The sequence below is a fragment of the Balaenoptera musculus genome, chromosome 18, assembly GCF_009873245.2.
Source record: "Balaenoptera musculus isolate JJ_BM4_2016_0621 chromosome 18, mBalMus1.pri.v3, whole genome shotgun sequence".
In the NCBI taxonomy this organism is placed as follows: Eukaryota; Metazoa; Chordata; class Mammalia; order Artiodactyla; family Balaenopteridae; genus Balaenoptera; species Balaenoptera musculus.
This window is the reverse complement of record NC_045802.1, coordinates 9078515-9102933: the sequence shown is the minus strand read 5'-3', so window position 1 is coordinate 9102933 and position 24419 is coordinate 9078515. Positions and strand designations below refer to the sequence as shown.

Sequence of the window (24419 nt, the reverse complement as noted above, 5' to 3'; positions counted from 1 at the left end):
TATAACCTTCTAGCTTCCACCGTTAATGATGAGAGGACTCATACCATTATGACTCGGGAAACTTTATTTGAAACCTGATTTTTTTGCCCTCTGGAAATTTTAAGGTTCCTCTCTGCCCCTACAGTTCTAAAATTTCACAAGGATATACTTTAGTACAGGTCATTTTTATTCATGTGCTTACTCAGAGGGTCCTTTTAATCAAGGAAACTCATGTCCTTCAGTACTGATAAAATATCTTAAATTATTTCTTTGAAAACTTGTATTTCTCCTCTGTTACTTCTTTCTCAAAGTCCAAATCTTCAGATGTTAGAGCCACAGGACTTTTAAAATTATCATTCATTCCTTTTTCATCTCCTCTTCTTTTTTTACTATATTCTGGGAGTTTTCATAACTTTTATCTTCTATTTCTTCTACTGAGTTAATTTATTTGTGCCATCATATTTTTAATTTCCAAGAGCTCTTCTTATAGCAACTTGTTCTTATTTTAAGGATGCAATATGTTCTCTTTCCTGAAAATATTAGTACTTCTTTTGAAGTTTTCTTCTTGTTGCATGTTCTATTTCCTCTAAGTTCTTTTTCTGTCCTTTGGTTTTTGTACTTTGGATACTATCTTTCCCAGAGGCTTTCTTCCAATGACTAGTGATCCTTGATTATCTATTCTCATTTAAGTGTGAAGCACTGAAGAGCTGACTGGAAGCTGTGTGCTGGTGTGGCTTGTCAGTTGTTGGCTTCACTGTCTGGTGATCCGGTATGCGGTTTAACTTAAGTAACCACAACTGTCAGTATTTTCAGTCTTTTCTATTCCTGTTACCCACAGAAACAATCGTCTAGTGTTCCGCCTAGAGGACTGGCTGCCAGCATTTGGGAGCCAAGTGTGGGAAGGAGGCTAGGGAGTCTCACTACTTGACATCCAGATTTTTACTTAATCTCTGTTTTCAGAATCTTCCCTCAACCCCATCCCCAAATCAGAATCCCTCCAATTCATCTTCTCTAGAGAATGACCTTCTGGTCTTTTGACAGAAGAGGGATAATTGCCTGCGTGCAGTGGGGGAGGGGATGTAGATGTCTCTTAAACAGATTTTCAACTAATCTTCCTATTTTCTACCTCACCTTCAGAAGTACATGTTGCTGCCAATTTGAGTCTTTCTCAGGTTCTTCAGGGGAAACTGAGTAGCTTCTCTGCTTGCTCTAATGTCAGGTTTTAGCTTTCTATGTCTTTCTAAATCATTAATGATTTTTAGCTTCTAAAATTTTGTTGTTTCTTCTGAAACAACACTGTACTTACAGATTTATACATTAAAAAAAATTCTCTTAGTGACTAGTAGGGTTTTGAGAGGGAGGAGAGATAAAAGCGTATTTTCAACATATGCCATCTTTAATTTTTCTTTCACTTTCACTAATATAATTGAGATATAATATACGCCACCTTTATTAATTGGTTTTGAGTAATTTCCTTAATCCCTCTCAACCTCAGTACCTTAGCCACAAAACTGCAATAAAATCTGTTTGTCTACTTTACAAAGTTATTAAAAATGAGATAATATGCACAGCACTATAAAGTACTACCAAAGTACAGAATTCTTTAATCCTGATGCAGGCTTTCAAAAAAGGGAAGTGTTAATGTCTGTACTATATGTTAGAGCCAGTATTTACAGAAATATTTATTTAAAAAACCTACATTTTTCCTACACTATATTAGTAGAATTAAAAAAAAAAAAATTAAACATGTCTTACCAAGAGGGTCCACAGGTAACTGGCTCTAAAGAAATGTGATGCATAAACAATCTTCTATCTTTCATTGTGCCTAGAAAAATATTATTTTACATTATGTATTAATGAAATGTCTTTTATATTATGTATTAATGAAAATCTAATGGGAGATTTTATTTCCTATGTCTGTTCATTACACTTTATTGTAAATATTTACACAAAAATGTGAGAAAATTATACATTTAAAATTTTTCAGTGCATATAATGAATGCTTAGTTAGTAACCATCAAAAATTTGATTCACAAATTAATAATGATTAATACCAAATAACTCACAGTGCAAACATATATAAGAAATCAGTATAAATTTAGTCAGCTGATGTTAATCATAACTCAAATGTGTTAGTGAATTGCCAATGCAAATTTAAAATTTAGTTTTATGAAGGTTGACAAGCTAAACTGTAGATATTATTCATTCTCAGCAGGTAACTTGTACTTCTTAAATCTTCAAAACCAGTCCATTAGTAGGGACGGGATTGGTTGAATAAACCAGAATACACTGATACAGGCACATGATCAAGTTCTATACAACCACAAGAAAGAATGAGGAAGATCTCTTGATACTCATTAAGGCATGATCTCCAGATAAATTCTAAAGTAAACAACAAACAAAGAAGGTACAAAACCATGTGCATACTGATACCTTTTGAGTAAGAAAGAAAGGTAATGAGAACATATATACACATATTTACTTATTTTCACAAAAAGAAACCTAAAAGGATAGACCAAAAACCATTTAAAATAGTTACCAATATAGTGAGCAAGAAGTGAGGAAGGTGGTGAACAGTGTAGAGGAGATGGTGATGGAAATAAGGCTTCTCCAAGTAAACCTTTCCGTACTTTTGATGAATGAACTATGTAAACATTCTATTTATTCACATATAAAATTAAAAAAGAAAAAGAAAATCCTAAAATTGAAAACTAACTAAAACAAATGAATCTAACCTAATTATTAACTTGTTAACCACAAACAAAATAATTATTTTGAGTGGCATTTGAACACAGAACTTTGACTCCACATTCTTAATGATATATATTCTTAGGACAAAAACTGCAAAGAATTTTTAATTTCCCTTAGTAGTTTTATTATTGGTATTTAGTAACACTGGTATTGTAAACTTGAAGCTCTTATACATATACTGTAAGACAGTGATTCTCACAGTGATCCATGGAACCCTGGGTGGGAGGAACCCACAACCCTTAAAGGGGATCCAAGCTGTCAAACTATCGTAATAATAATCATATAATAATAAGAAGAAGAAGAAGAAGGAAAAGAAGGAGGAGGAGAAGAAGTTATATATATCTTTCTCACTGTGTTGACATTAGCACTGCTGGTATGTCCTGCTGCATACTTTAGTGCAATAATTGTCTTGAGGAAATGCACTTTATGTGAACTGCACTAATCATTTTTGTCCCAAAGAATTCCATTTTTACTTGAAAGAATAACCAACAAACCACAATCTTTCAGACTTGGGTATTCAGCAGACATCTCTTCAAAAATTAATGAAATGAGCTTATCACTACAAAAAAACAAGTGAGAGTATCTGTTGCCAAACAAACTGAATTGTAAAATTCAAGCTTTTAAACAAAATGACAATTTTGGAACGCTTGTATCTGGCTGTTAGCTTGACAATTTCCCAATACTAAATTTTCAGATTAGATCAGTGGTGACATTAACAAAAGTAATTGTTTAAGATTGTATAATAAAATGTGTCAACATTTGGAAGAGCTGCATAACTCTGAACTAATATTTTCAAAATGACCAATGCACAATATTTAATATTTACAAATATTAAAATTTCTCAGTTTTAATGTTGAATATGGCAAATATAAATAGATATATCTACACAACCAAATGCTCTTTGGGATCCTCAATAATTTTTAAGAGTATAAAGAGATCTTGAGATCAAAAAGTTTGAGAACCATGGTTGGAAGATAAAGCAAATAAGTAAATATGTTAATGCTATTAGAAACCAAGAATGCAGCATTAATAAAAAATACACCAGCAGCTATGAGCATAGTTAGCATTCAAATATTGTTTTTTAAAAAATATTAACCACTGGAAGGATCTTTGTAGATTCTAAGGATTCTAGAACTGGGGCAGGGAATTACAACAACTCCCTAGGAAATCTCGTGATAATAAAAAGCAAGAAAGTGTTCAAAGGTTAATTAAAGCATATTAAAAAAAAAAACTCTTAGGAAATACTTGAAGAGGTTTCCACTTTCAAATTTGAAATGATTTGAGCATCAAAAAGAATGTTTTCTTTTGTAAAGAAATATATTATTTATAATGTGTTCTTTTAAACTTTATATATACATTATAAATAAAAATCTAAGAAATCAGTTTTACTCAACTAAGAAAAAAATTCCTTTACTACCATTAGTAGTGATTACTATACCAACTACTCTTTACTCTGAAAATTGGTAAGTAAAGGGAAAGAATTCAATATTTACCCTGCCTTTTTAGGAGGAACTATAGAGTTCATCCCCAGTTGTTAAGGGAAAGCTCTTCCTTGCTGAAGAATCCCATCTAATAAATGTATAAGAAATAAAATAATTCGAAAGTCACTGTTTTTCAATTAAATAACTGATTCACGTAAATATTATGAAATCAACTAGATTCTAGAACCTGAGCTTGAAGTATTCTAAGTTCTTACTAAATTCTTACAGCTTTTTATTTTAAAAGCCATTATTTTGTTATCATTTCACATTTCTCAATTATGGAGAACCTCCACATTATACTAGGTATTATGAAGGCAAAGCTCACATAACAAAACAAGGCAAGATGTAAGCTTTAACAAACCACACTGTAAAGGCGTGCCCAATTACCTACATACCCAAAGAAAAATAACTTAAAGAATACTAAGTATAGTAACTACAGAGGGGAAAAAGATATGGATAAAAAGCAAATTTTACCATCTGGAGTGCTTTTTGAAGCCTTTAAGTATTTTTCTTGATTTTCTATTATCCTGTCAAATTCATTCAACAAGTTTCTTTTGATTGGGGGTTCTCCTAAAAGGAAATTTCCATACATGTTTTTAAAACAAATAATATCAATTTTTTTAAAAAAAAGCCTATAGTCCATTTTTTTAAAACTAAAGTACTGACTCTTAAAATATGTTAACTAAAAAATACATAATTATAATTTAAATAGTGAAATTCTATTTTGAAAGAAAATTATTTTTTCAACGTCAACTTAATTTCTATTATTTTTTGACCATTTAAAATACCACTATTTAATAGGGTCCAGGGATAAACAGGTGTTACCAGATATCACAGATAAGCTATTTTTTTAATAAACTGCCACTTAGTAACTCTAGGTTTACTGGCAATAAGGACAAACAAAATTTCTTCAAATAAACTTTTTTTTTTTTTTTGCATTACACTCAAGAAGGAATTTATTAAATAGGTCCTTGAATTAGAGTCAGTAAGTAGGAGAAAAGATTTTAAATTACCAAAATTACATTAAAGTATTAGCAAAAGTAATATGTACTTCTTATTTAAAAACTCTACAAAGGCTGAGAGTAAACTTAAACCATAATTTGTTATGCATTTCCATGTCATCCTGAGATAATATGTGTTAAAAGATACTTTGCTTTTTGATACTTTTTTAAAAGTATAAATCAAGTTTTATTGGAAACCTGAGTTGCATACAGTCAAGGTGGAGATAAACCACAAAGTCACTGGGTATTAGGAATTGATGTTTTATTTAAGAAAGCGAACTTGAAGGATTTAGTAAGTAAAAATGTCCATGCAAGGCTTTATCAAGTGTTAGATTATAAAGTGACTTAATTGCTTGACAAGAACCTGTACTATTCAAGTAACCAGAAGCTGATTAAGCTATATATATTTATATCTAACAGAAGTGAGGGAAATGAAACAGTGATGCTGTTGAGCACATTTAGTAGAAGTCTGAGTTGTTTTTATTCCTAAGCATAAGGCCAACCCACTTTAGTTCACACATGAACAAAACGGGGTCCTATAAATAAAGCCATTATTTTCCATGAAAGAATTATGAATATCTTTAAGCGTCTGCACCTCAGAATTTTGCACTAGAGAACAGCAACAGTTTAAGGTAAGTATTATAAACTTACTACTTTGCCCATAACATAAGCTTGGTAAAGAATGTGACCTGGATAAGACTTGATTAAGCAAGTCTGTATCCACCAGGATGACTTAAGGGCAAAATGCACCAAGTGGAAGAATGAACTGACTGGCTTCAGTGTCTTTCTCTGTAATGTGAAGGGACTGGACAAGAAAAGTTGTGGTAACTCAACTACTCTACCAGTCTAGAGTTTTTAAACAGGAGCTAGGTATTTAAGATCATCCACTTAAAAGTTGGAGAGTTAGTTTTTATTTACTTTAATTGTAACTGATCAACAGATTCAATTATTTAAGATTACTCCTAGTCAGAGATACTAATAGAAAAAAAAACAAACATCCAATTAACCTAATAATTGAACTAAGTTGTAGTAAACATACTACATTCAAAAGAGAAATTAGAACATACGCCAGATGGCATTAAGACCAGAATACTATTTGCTAATGGTAACTGATTTTAGAACACTTCCTGGATGAAAAAAAAAAAGCAAGCTAACCAACACCTATAATTAGAAACTAACTTTTAAAGTTCTTAAGACCCAGAGTCTGAACCTCTGCACTCTCTCTCCCTCTCTATGTGTATGTATGTAAACAGGACTCAACCAATGACTTCTTGGTACACAGACTCAGTGATATCACGAGTGAAATCGCATTCTCCCAAACTACACATAAAAGTCTGAAAAAAATATACTCAGTGTATAATATCCTAATTGCTACAAGCTAGCATATCAGAATTATTAAGGACTTAATTTAAAAAGTGATTGGGAAACCAACAGGAAATAACAGACACTTACCAACTGTGACAAGTGCATCTCCTCTTCTTTTTCCAATTCCTGAATTTATCAAAACCGTTTCCTCGTTTTTTTGGCATGTAGAAACAGAGTGTTTGGCGTGGCTTAGAAGTTCAGAATCTGTCAGCTCATCATCTTCCATAAAGGCTTTGGCAATCTCTACTGCTTCTGTTTCAAAATAGTTTTCTGGATCTTTGGAGTTAGTAGAACAAACTTCTGTATTTGTTTCCACAGGAAGATCAGGAAAAGTTTCAGTCTTCCCAATTTCCATTTTTATATTTTTAGGTAAAGCTTGTTCTTTACCCATAAGACGAATGTTCTCAACGTGTGATACTTTGGTTCCTGACATCAACTGTTGTTTGTCTTGCTTAAACTGAGAGAGATATGTAGAAGCTTTAATAGCATGATTATTTTCTGAAGAACCACTTTCAATGTTATAGTTGTTTGATAATTTAAATTCTTCATTATAGGCGTTTCCTGTTTTGGAGCTTACAGAGTGTGCTGAGGTTCTCTTATCAATACAAGAAAGAGGAAGTATCTTTGATACATCTTGTCTAGATGGAGGTGAATGCTGAAGACTACATTCAGTTCCAATTAAATCAAATTCCTCGAACATTCCCGTAACTTTGCAAAAGGCACTCTCAGAAACTGGAACCTGTTTTCCACTTGCTGTACTAAATCCAGAGAAAGCAGATGATAGTAAATTTTGGGGGGTATGTATCACAGTATTTTCTTCTCTTGCAAACTTGTTTGAATGTTCTTCATTACTTTTAAATGATACTTTGGAAAAGAGTTGCTTAGCACTATCTTCTGTCTTAGAAAATACCTGTCTTGCCTTTTGTAATGCAGCATCTGATACTTGTACAGATTTTCCACTTGCTGTGCTAAAAATCCCACAAACATTTATAGAAGAGACTGACTTGGGACATTTTCCCATGTTAAATTTACATTTATCAGAAGTTTTCAAATTAATGTGACAAACTGGTATTTTAGAAACTTTCTCCAATCCAGATATACTTCGGTCATGTTGTAAAATGTGTTCACTTTGAATGTTAGGAAAAACCTCGTGTGAATGCATACTATGTTCTTCACTATCTGGAGAGTTAGGAAAAATAATATCCTCTGAATCACCCAATGCCTTATGAGAACCTGTCACAATTTTTGTTCGGCCAGTGCCTGATTCACTCTCAGTGTTTTGCTTAGTTACCTTCCTGCAGTTGTCTGTAAACCTCTCTCTCACTTTTGTTTCATGAGAAACAAAGGCTATTTTATCACTTGCTATACTGAGTGCAGGTTGCTCTGTCTCAAAATTATTTGAACCAGATATGGCCACTTCAACAGCTGTGTTCTTATTTTTGCCTGGTGAAGAGTTAGTCACAAGTTTCTGAACACAACTATCTTTGTCTACAGCTTGTGGGTTTATGTTTGCTTCTCTTACAGTGGATAGTACTTCAGAAAAACTAGTGTTTTTTCTATCTTTGACAATCCTCACTACTGACTCAATATCAGAATTATGACTTTTATTTTTTGAGAGATACTCTGACTTATTAAATAACTCATTGGAATGAGAAAAATCAGAATGATATGAATAGCTGTTAGACATGCTGTTACTTAAGGAAGTTATAGGACTTTTTCCTGTTTCTTCTTCTATATTTTCATGTACTTTAACTTTCAGAGAGATACTATTTGATATCTTGAGATTTTCAGTTTGTCTGTATAAATGATCACTTAAGAGCCTGGGTGGCATGGCTGTCTCCTTAGAAACAAGCTTTTTCTCCTCTAGAGAATTCTGCATTTCTTCATGCTTTGGGGCAGTTATTTCAACTGTCTCACATGCTAATTCAAGCCCTTCTTTACATACCTCTCTGTCCTTCAGCGTCTTTGCCCCTTGATGGCTGAAATTAGTGATTTCACTATTATCTTGCTTTTTTTCATCAAAAAGATTTTTCACTTTGTCCAAAGATTCCTTCGCAATTTTTACTTTTTTCCCACTAGCTGTATGAAAACCCAACATGGTTGGTTCTATGATCTTTTTGATTTCACATTCAGGTCTCTGCTGGAGAGTCAGTACTTGATTTTTAATACCAACTGGGTCGCCTCCTTTCAATATTTTGTTTTTGACCATATCTGTTTCCTCATGACTTGAAATGTCTGTTTTGTTGATATTTACACCAGAAAGTAATTCAGAATTTGAGGAATCTGAAAAATTATTCAGTTCTTCTGCAGATTTTTCATCAAAGAAATTTACAACTTTATTTAAAGACTCTTTAGAGACTCTGATGTTTTTCCCACTTGCAGTCTGAAAGGACAAATCAAAAACATCAGAATCTTTTATATTTTGCCTCATCTTGTTAGCGGTTGACTCTTTTTTATTTGACATATTAACATTAAATGTTTCTTCAGCTTTCACAACTTCCAAACAAGTTAAATCTGACAAACTTTTAATTTGAATGTTTCCCTCCTTCATAAACTGGCTAGATAATTTTAGATGTATGTTTTGTTGATCAATACATGGCAAGCCATTTTCATCTTTATGAATATAAACTGTATCATTTTTACTTGAAGCATTGCCATCAGATTCTAAGTTACAAACAAAACCAGTACATTTGTTATCTTCATTTTCAGTATTTCTCCTGTAGTCTTCAGTATATTCTTCGACAAAAATGCCAGTAGTCATTTCGATGTTATTTTGTAGTATTAGCTGGCATTCATTATTTTTCTCACTTAAATTTTTATCATTGCTGTAATTTTCTACCTTAAACATTGAAACATCAGAATCGTTACACTGACTTGAAGAGAAACTTCCTGGATCTACTTCTGCAGGAGTTTCCTCACTAACATTCTCAATGTCACTGAACAGTTTCATGGCTTTCTGCAATGCTTCACTAGAAACATTCAGTTTTGTGCCACGAGCAGAATAAAAGCCCCTAAACTCCACTTGGTTTTTATCTGTTAAATAACCAGAAGCACTTTTGTTACAGTTTGTTGTTGACAAGCAAGCCAACTTTTGCTTACCTCCAACTATACCTTTACATTTCTTGCTGCTACCTACCTGACTGAGAGATGGGGCATTAATTATGAGATGAAGATCAACATCTTTCCATTCCTCAGAAGTGGTATTCAAGACAGTTATCTGGTTTTCAGGCATTTCAAATGGATTACTCTGTAACATGTGGCTTGGTTTTCTAAACTGTGTAAAATCAAACTGACTTCCCGATTCTTCCAATATAGTAGAAAGTTCTGTAATTTCTGCCTTTTGACTAGGTGTTAAATTATGGTTTGAATTAAAGTCTCGCTTTAAAGATAAAACTGGAGGAGTTGTGTGACTATTTCCACTATCAGAAACAATTGCACTACTCTGCACATACCCAGATACAGTATTAACTGACTGTGAATCAAGTTCATGAGGTCTGCTTCCTTTCTTTTGATTTTCTAATGATACGGTATTTACAATTTCAACACAGGCTAAGCTAGTAGGATAATGTTCTTCAATATCTTTGAAGAGCATTTTACTTTTCTTAATGTTGTGTTCAGAGAGCTTTATTTCTTTATTAGAAGCTGTTCTGAAGCCACTTCCAAAATTGTGACTTGAAATCAAATCTGAGAGTCCTGCCCATTTGTCCATGCAATCATTATTTCTGTTTGATTTCATATCTATATCCAACGAGACATCTGACTTTGAATCTTGACCTAGAGTCATTTTTGGTGGTTGCTTTACACTATTTCTATTCTTCTCTGCAAGATCACGGACTACATCTGATGAACCAAAATCTTTTGTAAGTGACACTTTGGCTGCTTGTCCGTCATCTATGTCTGTACATGCTACTATGGCAGAGTTCTTGGGAACAGGTTCTCTTAAACAATTGAGGTCTGCCTCATGAACTTCCTTAATATGTCCTAAAACAGGAATATTCCTTTCAGTAGTTGTTTGAAAGACAAAATTATTCTCTTTGTCTGGGAAAAGTTCTTCAGAGTTTGGAGTGACAGTTATTTTTGAAATTAAAGCAGTTTCTTCTTGGTCTTTTTGGATTACTGTGAGATTTGTATTTTGGTTGAATTGTACCTTCATAGAAGGTGATGCTTCTGTTACGTATTTTTCAGGTGACAACAGCTCAGCTTTTTTAGAATTTTCAGTTAAAACACATGTTTCTTGATTCTTTTCCATGGAAATACTTTTGGTTAATTCAAAACCAGCTTCACAATTCTCAGATTTTATTTTCTCTGACATATTTTTATATGATTCTTTTCCTCTAGAAATCACAACTGGATTTGACAGAAGATCCTTGGAGCTAGGAGTTAAAATGGTGGTATTATCATGGCCATGTAAAAAGCTCTCCTGGGATTGGAAGAGAATATCACTATATTCCTCTGAATGTGGCAATGCAGGGTGAAATACTGCAGGCAATACTTTTTCCTTTATATCTGAAACTCTCTGGCTTTTTGGATCATCTTCACAGTGCTTTTCCTGCAAACATGACACATAACCAGTTTCTGTGGTTATAAATGACTGCAGTTTTTCCTTATTAATTTTTGCTTCTTTATAATCAAGATCCTGAGATATTATTTTATTATTATTAGAACATTTTCTCATAATTGTCCCAAAAGAGCTGGTTAAAGACAAAGCTGGTTCTTCAGAATCATTCTGTAAACAGTTTTTTTTAACAGAAGAATGCAATAAACCTAAGCATAAAGACACAAAGTGACAAGATGAAATTGCAGTTCCATCAATCACATTCACTAAATATTTTCCACTAAGTTAAAAAGGTAGTGTCTAAAACAAGAATTACATGAAAAGCAAGAAGTGAATGTCAGGTTTAAAAGAATTCTAAATATTCTCTATTTTGAATTTATTACATTTCCCAACTAAAGATATATAGGACCTAGTTTTTTTTAATAGTACTTATCAACTCAATTAAAATTAGTATGTAGTTCAAGAAAGCAGCTAGCTGCCATAAGTAAAATTCAAAGTAATTTTATTGGAAAATAAAATTAGAAAAAATTCTTTGCTAATATTGATGTAATAGGAGTCAGAAAAGCAAGGCAAAGAAAAGGAATTAGAAAACTAACATTTCCCTTGGTTAATTCAGTCTTTCACATTGAAAAAAAAAAAAAACAAAACCCAAAACGAACTTTTTAAAAAAGGTTCTTCGCATGAAAGGCCTGAAAGATTACCTAATGTCAGGCAAATGGGTTAAACTGCTCTGTTTCGTTAATTTTATTGACCCTCTGAATTTCCTACTAACAAGTCAAAATTATTAATCTCATTCCATTTAATCACTAACCAGTACTACATGTTAGTTGTTTCATTGGTTTTATCTCTGATATATACAGTATCAAACATTTTTCTCTGGAAATTAACCTAAATCTCAAACTGTTCTCTACTCCAGTTCCACCAAACCTATTGTTCACTGAGATACTACCACCCACTCAAATCTTCGCACAGGGAGATAAAATCACCTTTCTAACATACAGTATAGTTAACTGGTAAATAAACTGTTGCTCAAATAAAAAATGAGTTTCATTGTGCACACTCCTGACACCCAGAGATATAGTAATAACTCTAAGCAATCTCTAAATATTGAAGAAAACTATGTAATAACAACAAAAAAGTCACTATTTTATGACTGCCTTACATTAAACTTAGCTGGCAGTTAGCTTTTTTCTATTTTTTTACATGCTTTAAAGAAAATACATATTAAATAGCACAACATATTTATAGAATTGTCCAACTTGCATATAATAAATACTGAAAATTAAAGCAGGAATTAAGTAGCCAAGCTCTTGATGTTTATGAATCACATGCTCTGTCTCAAGAGTTATGATTATATATATACTATGCAAATTAATCCAACAAGTTTGAATGAAATGATTCTGAACATTGGTAATCAAAGGCCTAAACAACAATGCCTGATACTGAATATAAAATACAGATTTAAAAAAACCCCAAAACACTACAGAAGAAAAAACTACAGAATGAAAGCAGGAAGTATGTTTTTTAAAAAGGTTGAAGAAAGAGATTCACATATTCAAATAAGAAACTTGTCACCATCCATAAAACTAGACACACTATTCACACACACGCGCGCGCGCACACACACACACACACACACACACACACACACGTACCTGAATCAACATTTGTAAATGTATGTGGTGCTTCCAAAGGCTTTGCTTCAAATTGGACTGAAGAGTTAGTTAGTTCTGATTCTTGGTCTTTCTGCATTTTCAGTCCTTGATAAGATGTTTCATCACAAATAGCATAAATGAACTTTTTTGTTTTCTTTTTCAAACTGGATATTAAACCTGCATTCTTCAAAGCTACAGAAGTATGTTTGGTAGTGGCTGGCCAGCTGCCATTATCAACTGAACTTGTATGTAAAGAATCCTCTTTCTGTGAGCAAACAGTTTGTACTTCCGATCCACTTTTAGAGGCTTCTGGTTCTTTTTTAAAGTTTGCATCAGTCGTATTACTTGAGAAATCTGCTCTGAAAGTCTTTTCAGGTGACTCTCTTATCCTGAATACAGACTTCTTGATACCCAGAAGTGGAGAAGCTACTAGAGAAGAATCAGATAGTGCTTGCTTTCCCACAACAGTGGAATCTTCATGAGACTCAAGACACTGCCCTTCATCTCTCTTTTTTACCACTGTTTCCTCATTTAATATCTTCACTGTTTTTGATATGCTTGAAATGTGCAGCAAAGAATTTTCTAAAGTAATGAAGTTGGTACGTTCTTTCTCTGTACCTATGACGTCTTCTTCTGAATTATTTTGGTCACAAGAAGAAACATGCAGTAGGGATGTTTTCTCCATCTGGGTTCCATTTAGACCTGAGAGGGTTAGCTGAGACCATTCAGAGGCTGAAGATGGTACAATTTCCCTGTAGATTTTGTCAGTTCCATTCCCAGGGGGCTTCTGATTTATTACATTTGAATCTAATGGATCACTGTCATTTGGCTCCATTTCAGATACAAACGAATGTTTATTTTCTGTCATTTGTATTTTAGCTTCTTCATATTCATCGGTTTTTGTTTCATTGAAAATATTTTTCCTAGTCTTGCCAGTTTTTATTTTTCGTAGATTTCTTGTTTTATATTTAGAAACACATACTGGAAAACTATCTTCTTCAGAGATATCTGCAACTGTTTCACATACTTCATCTTCTAGGACATTTGGCATTGACTTTTCAAAATGGTCTTTGCAGCTATTTACTTTACCAAATGAATCCTCTACCATTTTCTCCAATCCTGTTAAAATATAAAGCAGAAGCATTATTAATAATGTTTTATAACACAACCATATAATTTATACTACTCTCAAACCTTTTTCATAGAAATAGTATACACTGAATAACACATAATTTAGCATTTAAAGGGTTATCCTGAGTGCTAGATATTTTTTGGGTAGGGAGGCATCAACCTTGCCCTGTTCTTCTGGTCAAGACTGATTCCACTGTACTCAAAGCCTTTTATTCATACTCAATCCCTAATAACCTTTCTTTACCAGCTCTACACAACTGAAACTCACTCAATGTTACTATATATACACAATTGAATATTCTAAGATTTATCAAACTAGAAGTTCCAAATTTTGTGGCCCTACAACTGGCAATAAAATCTGATTTTATACATACATACACACACACACACAGATATCCAATCCTACACATTTATACAGATATACACAAATACTAAGAATATGCAATATTCCAATGACCTGATTAGGTAACTTTAGGTATATCTGCAACCATACTTACTTTCTAATTAGAAAATAAGGTTTTCACATTTAGTTAATCATTAAGTCTTAATCTGCATCTGTGTGAGTTTTGAGTTATGGGTTTTCTTTTGTTTTTGTGTCACAACAGCATCTTTGAATAGTATTGTCCTAGTATGATGTTTAAACATTTTCATCTAAATCAAGTTAGTTTCTATTCTCAATACCTTCAGTAATCATGAAAGGAGAAGCAATGTGTTTTCTCTTCAAGAAAAGAGGAGCAATATTTCAATGATGTCAGTTGAAAACAGTAGTTCAATTAAACAGAAGGACTTACCATGAGTTTTAGCTTCTGTTTGATTTTTGTTTTCACTGTCTGGCCCAGAAGGGATAAACGTAATATTTTTCTTCAGACTTTCATCATGGTTAGAAGAACAGTTTTTCGAAATCTGCAAAAGTTATGTTTTAAAATCACTAGTATAAAAACTCTCACTATAGTATATTCAACTTATTCTTAAACAGAGAGACAGCAAAGTTTCATAGTAAGTCAAAGAAGATCACATATAGAAACAGGTTTAGAGACTTCCTCAAAGGCTTAGATAAATCATAAATTAGAGAATGAAAAATGCAAGATAAATAATTTTTCAAGGCATTCTGAAATTATGCAATTGCAACAGCATAATCAATTTGTCATATTTACTTACAGCAGTACTATCATTAGGAATTACAGTTGCAGATGCTTCTTCATCTCTGACTGTAAAAAGATAAAAAGTTCAATTTACCTATACTGTATCATATGTCGTACATTAAAGTTCATGTAAAACTTATGTATTTTTTGGTCAGACATCAAAAGAAACATGCACTATTGGATTAAATGACACATTTGAAACAAAATTAATTGATCGAAGTATAGTAATTAGAAAGGTCAATCAACACAGTGGATAAGCTGTGCTCACAATTCCTTAGTACCACTGATAAAGTGGTAAGAAACTATGGTTTGCTGATCCTGACTTGAAGGTAATAGTGTCCACAAGGTAATACTTGAAGGTAATACTGTCCACAAAGGCTTGGAAAATCAGACGAAGCTGTGAGGTAGTTGAAAGGCATATCATATGTTAAACACTTCTTACTTTTCAACATGCTTTTACCTATATTATTTCATCTCAGCAAGAAAAGAAGAAAATTAAATGCCCAGCTAAAGAGGAATCAACATGGAATGTATTTTTCCTAGAATAAAAAAAAATCCTGGTTTGTGTATAAATTAATTTGATTCCTCTAAAATACCATTTAATGCACTTGAGATTTATTTCAATCTACACTAAATAGAATAAAATTATTCTGAACTACCAACACACCTATCAAAAACAGTATTATCTAATCTGATTACTATCTAATCACCTTTTCATATTTTTTTTTTGGCAGAAGCATTACAGATGATAATTTATCAACATCATCTTATATAATACATATTTGCTAGGATTACCTATGAGCACAGTAGAACTAAGTGTTGGTGGTGTGGCCAAAGAACTTGACCAAGACATATCAGGATCCACCTCGGCTCCTAAACTTTCGGAAATACGTTTTGGTGTCTGACCCTGAAAATAAAGAAAATAGTTTATTTCACAGAAGTGCACTGATGATTAAGAATATTTTTTCATTCACTTATTTTTTTCATTTTTCATTTACTGAATGCCTATGTGAGTCAATTTCAAGTACAGACCTGTAAATCTCAGGGCAAACTTATGACACTGCTGTCAAATTCTCAATTACTACATAGTAAAAATAAACTAGGCAGAATATTTACCTTCATGAGCTTTGGTGTATGAAATAAACTTCCACATATCACTGGGGATAAAACAAGGGACAAAATTACTAAGCTTTATTTTTATTAAAATTTAGAGTATTTGAAAAATAAAAAGCCTTGTTTTTAATCATACCTGACTTTTCTCTTTGTGGTGTTACATGTGTACATCGTAGAACAACAGGACTAAAACAAAACAGAACAAATCCCTCAGATTATTTCAAAAGAGAACAAAAATAGCAAAGAGAAACAAAATACTAATCTTATTAAAAAAAGGACTCTCAGTCATATCAATTATTAGAATTATACTAGTTTGTAATATTTTTAGATTACTTTTTAAAAAGTAAATATCTCATGAAGAATTAAGTAACCACTAACTTATGTTTAAAATCCCCATTGAAAGTAATGTATAAAGTACTCACAAATTTTAGATGTTAGGAATTGTATATTTTGAATTTAAAAATGATATAAAGTGACTCTATAATAGCATCATATTCTCTCCAAAGATTCAAAGTACACAAATTATTTTAAACAGGATATTTCAAAGGCATTGCTTTTCATCAATAATATTTTTGTTACTTAAAAATTCCATGGATACACAGGAAAATAGTGAATTCAATGTTATAAGAAAAACAAAGTAAATGTTTCTAATGTAAAAATTATTGTATTAAAGGACTCAATCTAAAAGGAAATTATTTTAAAATAGAAGATCCTCTACCAGGCTCTACAGCAAAATATTACCATGAAAATTACATGCATCTGTATATAACAAACATCACATGTAGGAAAACGTTTCATTTAAATATTTTAATATAATGACTTCATCATACCTTTCACTAAGAGAAGAATTTGGAGGTGGGCTGGTAACATCATTTACTTGATTCATTTTTGCCTTCATTGTGCAACAACTTTTATGTTTACCACTGGCAATGTCCTTTCCTGAAACAGTGCAATAATTCAGTGAGTATGTGTATGTTCTAGACTGTGAATTTTTATTCTCTGGAAGTATTTGAAAACAAAAAGCCTCATCTATATTGGGAAGAGAATATATGGGGAATTCAGTCTGAACTGGTTTCTCAGTTTGCTCACTCCTCTCAAAAAGGGATGTCTCAAAGGATGTCTGCCCCCATTCAACAACCATGTGACGCATACAACAAGCCCAAGACAGTTTGAGTAATACAATTCAAGACAGAGCTTTAACCACAAGGAGTTCACAGTATAGTAGGGAAAACTGTTTGAAATGTGCACAAGTGGAATACAAAATAAATGTGGCATGACTTGTCATTAAGTTACACACAGTACTATGGTATCTTGACAGGTGAGAGTAAAGGAAAAGACATTTACTTAAAACCTATCAAAGTAAAAAACCTGACCATATCACTCTTCTGCTGAAAACCTCTCAAGATCTTGTTTTCAAGATTGAGTTCAAACTCCATAACAAAACTCCCTAGTAACAAGGCCTTTCACAATCTGATTTAATTTTTACGATGACATTCTTTCACAATCTACTTTTTAGCTATGTCCATCCACGTGCATATTCTGCAAGGATGTTCTCTTTCACTCTAGGCCTTTGTACAAACTGTTTCTTTCTACCTCTTTTTATTTCTCTTGACCTAGATTCTCTTTCAGGTTTCCATTTTGAAAGTTCCTCCTCCAGAAATCTTTACTGGTCCCTAAGGTGAGACTGACTGCCCCTCCGACGTGTTCCCCACAGAGTAGTTTATCATACACTGTTCCTGTTTCCCCTATTAGACTGTGTGCTCCTTGAAGTAGAGAACTTGTTTTATTTATCACTGTATCCTTAGAAGCTACAATAATGCCTGATACGTTATAGACACGCCACAAATACTGGCTGAATGAATTAGCAATGATAACAAAAGTGGGTTGTAGACAGTGACACATAATACTTGTGTCTGTTCTTATTGAACACATCTACTTTCTAAGGCAATAATGTTTCTAAAACTATATGTGGCTCTATCAAATCCAATTTATAGTTTTTCAACATTCCTATTTTCTGTATCACAAATGTGGCACTTGAGGCACTTACTATTACTCTTAAAAAATTGCTTTTAAAAATAATTGCTTTGGGCTTCCCTGGTGGCGCAGTGATTAAGAATCCGCCTGCCAATGCAGGGGACACGGGTTCGAGCCCTGGTCTGGGAAGATCCCACATGCCGCGGAGCAACTGGGCCCGTGAGCCACAACTACTGAGCCTGCACGTCTGGAGCCTGTTCTCCGCAACAAGAGAGGCCACGATAGTGAGAGGCCCGCGCACCGCGATGAAGAGTGGCTCCCACTTGCCACAACTAGAGAAAGCCCTCACACAGAAACGAAGACCCAACACAGCCATAAATAAATAAATAAATAAATAAATTTAAAAAAATAAAAAAAAATAAAAATAATTGCTTTATAGCAGGAAACTAACACAACATTGTAAAGCAACTATACTCAATAAAAATTAATAATAAAAAAATAAAAATAATCGCTTTAATTGTTCCTATAATCTCTAACTTAGAGAAGCTTTGGGGAAAATAAGCTGCATTAGTGTTAGTGAAACAAAGCAAAGACCAAGCTGAAAACTATTTGTAGCAGCCTACTCAAACATTGTGTTATATTTTCCTTTCTCAAGAAACAGGCAATACACATAAGCCAACTGTAGGTGTAAATTGCAAACCCTTCTTCAACAAGATATCCAATCTCCTTCTCTAAGAGACTTTTAGTTAAAGATACTGAAAAGTAACTAAACCTATTTTGAAATTTCACCTTTTCCCTTTTCTTTGTTTTAAGAAAGATTAAGGATCTTTCTTAAAACAAAGATCCTAATCAGAACAAACAAAAACACGGACTTAAAAAAGAAGGCAAACAATGAGATACCACTACACACGTGTATGTCGATTAAAATCTAAAATACAGACAAGGATGATGATAAGGATGTGGAGCAAGAGAAGCTCTCCTTCACTGTGGACGGGAGTGCAAAATGGGACAGCCACTCAGGAAGACAGTTCGCAGTTTCTTACAAAACTAAACATACTTCTATGATGAGATCCAGCAATTGTACTCCTAGCTGTTTACCCAAATGAACTGAAAACTCAGGTGCACACAAAATCCTGCATATGAATGTTTATAGCAGCTTTAGTCATAATTGCTGAAACTTGGAAGCAACCAAGGTGTCCTTCAATAGGTAAATGGATAAACAAACTGGTACATCCATATAAAAGAGCATTATTCAGTGATAAAAAGAAATGAGGTATCAAGCCATGAAAAGACAGGGAGGAACCTTACATTGCTAAGTGAAAGAAGCAACTATATGACATTCTGGAAAAGACAAAACTATAGACAGTAAAAAGATCAGTGGTTGCCAGGGGTTTAGGGTGAAGGAAGGAAGGGTGAATAGGTGGAGCACATGGGATTTTCAGGGCAATGAAACTATTCTGTATGATGCTGTAATGGTGGGTACATGACATTACATGTTTGCCAAAATCCACAGAACTGTATGAAGAATGAACCCTAGTGTAAACACAGGGCTTTAGTTAATAATAAAGTATTGATATTGGCTTAGCAATAAAAAGAAGTGCAAAAGAATAGAAACTGTAAGAAATGAAAAGTAAATAAATAAATGAACCAGGCAAAATGAAGTTCATACCCCAATAAATATTTTCCAGATAACTTGAGGATCTCATAAATAGGACGAATGATGGTTAAGATTAAACTCATGGGATCTTATGCAAGAGGAAAGACTGCTGAGGAGAAAGAGCACACTGCCTCATGGAATTTAATGGATAATTTAAAAATAATATATTAGATGTTAGAACTGAACTAAGTACATTTAAAAACAGTTTAAGTCCTACTCTTACATTTCAATACTCAATTTAAAGTAAACTTAAAAGCAAAAGGTCTCAAGATACTACAGTCAACAGAATTATTTATGCAACCTTAAAAAACTTAACTCCTCTGCCGTGAGTCCACAGTGACCTTATTAATTCATTCCTATCCTTCCTTGGTTATAGAAAGACCAATCCCAGTAGGTTACAATTAGACAATAAACCACCAACTCTAGGTATGTCTTTCAAGATTCAGTAGATTCAGTACAAACTGGTTTACAGAGCTTTTCCTGACCAACTAAGACAGATGGCTGTTACCTTTACTATATCTATAACATTGTACTTTGTACATGCTCCTATTATAACATATACCAACCAGTATATTTATATATTTTTCTCCCTTACATGACTGAGTTCCAGAGGTCAAAAGCCATCTTATTCATGTTTGTATCCTTAATGCCAAGCAAGCTGCCAGGCAAAAAGCAAGCATGGAATATTTGTTGAATGGATGATTCCCTTTTCTGTGTTCTCTTCTACGTTTCATTTGTTAAATATTCCCTAAGGTTCTATCCTAGGCCTCATCATAATCAATTTTCTCACCATATCTGATGACTTCTTCACTTTCCAAACAGATAGTTGATTCCTATATCTTTCTCTCCCACCTGTATCTTTCTTTAGTTTCAGTCTTGTATTCCCAAAAGCTCTCAGGACATCTCCACCTTCACATCCCAATACTTTCTCAAACTGCAATCCAAACCTCAACCTACTTTTTCTTCATCCTTTCAAACCTTTTCCCTCTCAAACCTGCTTTTCCCCCAGTGCTTACAATTTCTACGAATGTCACCACTACATCCTTAGTCATGCCCTACACCTGTGATTTGATCCTTTCTTTTGAATTTTCCATATCTAGGCTATTGCAGGGTCCTGTAGTTTCTACCTTCTATATCCGCTTTCACTACCATTACTCTAATTCAGGCACCTGCTCCCATCACCTGGACCACTATGTGTCTCCTAACTGATCTCCCTGCCTGCAGTCTTCTCTTCCTATAAGAATCACCCAATTAGTTTAAAATGTACATTCATGACCACCACTCCCAGAGATTCTAATTTAATAGATTCAGAAAAGTGCCTGGGATCTTCCTTTTCAATCAGCACTTCAGGAGAGTCTAATGGTCCATGCCTCACGTTTTGAAAAACACATCTCCAAAGACTGCTGCCAGATTTTTAGGCTTTCTAAGCAAAATAAATATTCATTTATTCTACAAATACTTACTGAATACTCACTACGTATGCCATTAGGTATCCAATAACGTTTAAGAAAATCTTTGCTCATTACCTACATCCCCTTTTATATGTGCATTTTCTAATACCATGAGTTTCCTATTTCATAGCACTAATCAGAGGATAATTGCTTATGTAAGTCTCCTTCACTGGAAGCTAAATGAGTGCAAGAGGGACTACTTCCCAGAAGCAGAGAGATAGGTCAAGATTTGAAAGATGAGTATCAGTTAGCTAGACAAAGCATAAGAAGAAGTAAGTACTGGGCAGAGGTAACTGTGTTAAGAGCCACAGAGCATGGTGGTTTCAGAAAGAAATTCAGTACAAATGAATGGTAAATTGAGGGTGGGTGGGAGGGGAATTATGGCAAGATGAGGCAAGAGTTAATGAGAGAACAGATTATAAATGACCTTGTAAATCATATTAAGGAGTCTGGATTTTATCATGAGGACAAAGGGAGGTAATCAAAGGTTTGAAGCAGGAAGTAGCATGATTAAATTTGCATGTGACTTCTCTGCTCAACAACCTATCAAATAAATTCAATTTCTTTAGCCTGGCATTCAATGCCTGCCTCTAATCTGCTTTTTTTAGCCTTAGGCTGTTTATTGGTCCCTTTCAAACACACAACACTCCAAACAGTCTGAATTACTTGCTATTAACTTCACAAACTACATATTCTTCCTCCTGGTTTTCCCTCTGCCTAGAACACGCTCACTCTACTCCATCTTCAAATTTCTGAATCTCATCTATTCTTCAAGGTTTAATTCAATTGAATATTCCCTAATTGCCCTCAATATTATTTATGCTTCCTTTCTTCTTAACTCTCATTATACTTTTTGTACTTTTCTTTTGGCATGTACCACATTCAACCCTGAACTGTACTTAATCCGTGTACTGTTAATTCCTCTTACTAGAGAGTAATACTCCAAAGAAAGGAAGCGTATGTTACTTAAATCAAGCAGGTAATAAATATTTAAATGAATATATAATCTTATTACATGATAAGTTGCAAACATCTGGCACACAGGCCAGAGAAAGTGCTATCAAATCAAAAGACATTTATAGCAATTGTTAAAAAGAATCTCTGTCCTCTGTGATAGCCTGCAGAAATACAGTTTAGTTTAACATCAAAACAAGCCCTAGGTTTTTTTGTATAGGAATGATATAATTTAGCAAATCTCAGTGGGCAGGATATATTAATCAAAGGAAGGAGGAAAAGAAACATTTATCAAGGACCTACATTATTTTATTTAACCAAACCTAGGTAGTATTTTCACATTTCCACTTTTCAGGTGGGGAAAGTGTGGCCAGAGAGGTTCATCTGACCAACATGACATAGGTAACAGAGCTGGGATTTTTAACACAGGTTTGTCTGAATTACTAGTTCATGTTTTTTCTAGTCAACCACATCACATTACTTACCTGAATCTAATCTGAATTTATCTAATTCTTTTAAAGGAGATTGGTACAGTGGCAGAGTTAGACCTCGCTCTTTGAATATTATTGGAGTTGAAGCCAAATGATGATAAGGTTTCCTCTGTGGTGTTTTAAATGGGTTTGTTTCATAACTGCTGATTTTATATTCTGATTCTTCCGAAGGTTCAGAATTATAGGGTGGAGCTTCTGAAGAAAGTTCTTCAAACCAGTTAAGGCTTATTGGTCCTAAATCTGTAAGAAAAATTAAAATCCCATCTGGGTTTTAATCAGTGACACAATAAAATCCATGAGCCAGTAAAGATTATAATTGTTTGAGATTTTGACTGTGGATTACTTTTAAGGAATACTAATTAAACAGGCTCATTAATATGTTCTCTTATGAATCTGTAGTAAGGTGTAACAGAAGTTTACAAAAGTTACAAGGAGATTATGAGCTATATTAGCTCTTCTAAAGTTTTCTTTCATATTCACGACTCAGAAACAAAAATCATCCATAGTAAGAATGCATTCCACAGATACAATTCAAGTAATTATCAATACTACATAAGTGGCTGTGATAAATCTATAGATACAAGAGACATGTAGACTCACAAATCAAATGGAATAGATTCTCTGTTAAAGAGAAAGACAAAATTTCTCCTGTGATCTATCCTTAAAGTAGTGGTTCTCAAAGTGTGGTCTGTGGACCACTTGAGGCGAAGGTCACTAAGACCATTTCAAGAGGCCCATAAGGTCAAAACTATTTTCATAATAATATTAGCCATCAGTTGTCTTTTTCCCAACGTTGACATTTACACCACTGGTGGGTAAAACTGATGACAGCTTTGCCTGAGTCAAGGCAGTGGTCACAAACTGTACTAGGAATCACTGTATTCTTCGTCACCATGCACTTATAAAAAAACAAAAACAAAAAAGCAGGACTTCCCTGGCGGTCCAGTGGTTAAAACTCCATGCTCGCAATGCGGGGGCACGGGTTCCATCCCTGGTCAGGGAACTAAGATCCCACGTGCCGTGCGGTGCGGCCAAAAAAACAAAAAGCAAGTTTAACTTAAAGTGTCCTTAATGAGGCAGCAAAAGTTAGTTTTATTAAAGCCTAACCCTTGAGCACATCTTTTTAATATTCTCTGTGACAAAAATGGAAGCATTCATAAAGCATTTCTGCATATTTAAGCTCAAGAGTTGTTTAGAAAAAGCACTCATGTGATGAGTTGTGAGCTGAATTAGCACTTTTCATGGAAAGCCATTTTCATGAGAAAGAACGACTAAGTTATTCTGAGTTGGGTGATCTGGTAGACATTTTGTCGAAAATGAATGAAGTGAGCCTGTTACTGCAGGGAAAACAACAGTTTGTTGCCAATGATAACATGTGAGCTTTCAAATGAGAATTAGAATTTTATTAAAAACTCTATCAGCCTCCTGTGAGCTTGACGTCTTCCCAATCTTAAAAGACTTTTCTGATGAGATCAGTGAGGTAACCAATGTGATTTTTATTTATTATATTTTATTTATTTATCTTTTGGCTGCGTTGGGTCTTCGTTGCTGCGCGTGGGCTTTCTCTAGTTGCGGCGAGCGGGGGCTACTCTTCGTTGCGGTGCAAGGGCTTCTCATTGCGGTGGCTTCTCTTGTTGCGGAGCCCGGGCCCTAGGTGCATGGGCTTCAGTAGTTGTGGCTCACGGGCTCAGTAGTTGTGGGTCGTGGGCTCTAGAGCAC

At 33.8% G+C, this 24419-nt stretch overlaps 1 protein-coding gene across 2 annotated transcripts in view; it reads right to left on the bottom strand.

Moving 5' to 3' along the window:
- Window positions 1-24419, bottom strand: part of BRCA2 (BRCA2 DNA repair associated) — a 53959-nt gene that overhangs the window by 27538 nt on the left and 2002 nt on the right. For both annotated transcript variants that reach the window (XM_036831186.1, XM_036831187.1), the window contains exons 3-13: window positions 22695-22940; window positions 17004-17112; window positions 16310-16359; window positions 16177-16217; window positions 15856-15967; window positions 15077-15126; window positions 14710-14821; window positions 12788-13906; window positions 6665-11341; window positions 4686-4781; window positions 1735-1804 (exon numbers count right to left, since the gene is read on the bottom strand). In XM_036831186.1, coding sequence (XP_036687081.1) covers window positions 1735-1804; window positions 4686-4781; window positions 6665-11341; window positions 12788-13906; window positions 14710-14821; window positions 15077-15126; window positions 15856-15967; window positions 16177-16217; window positions 16310-16359; window positions 17004-17112; window positions 22695-22940 — 6682 coding nt within the window. The remainder of the gene's footprint in view (window positions 1-1734; window positions 1805-4685; window positions 4782-6664; window positions 11342-12787; window positions 13907-14709; window positions 14822-15076; window positions 15127-15855; window positions 15968-16176; window positions 16218-16309; window positions 16360-17003; window positions 17113-22694; window positions 22941-24419) is intronic.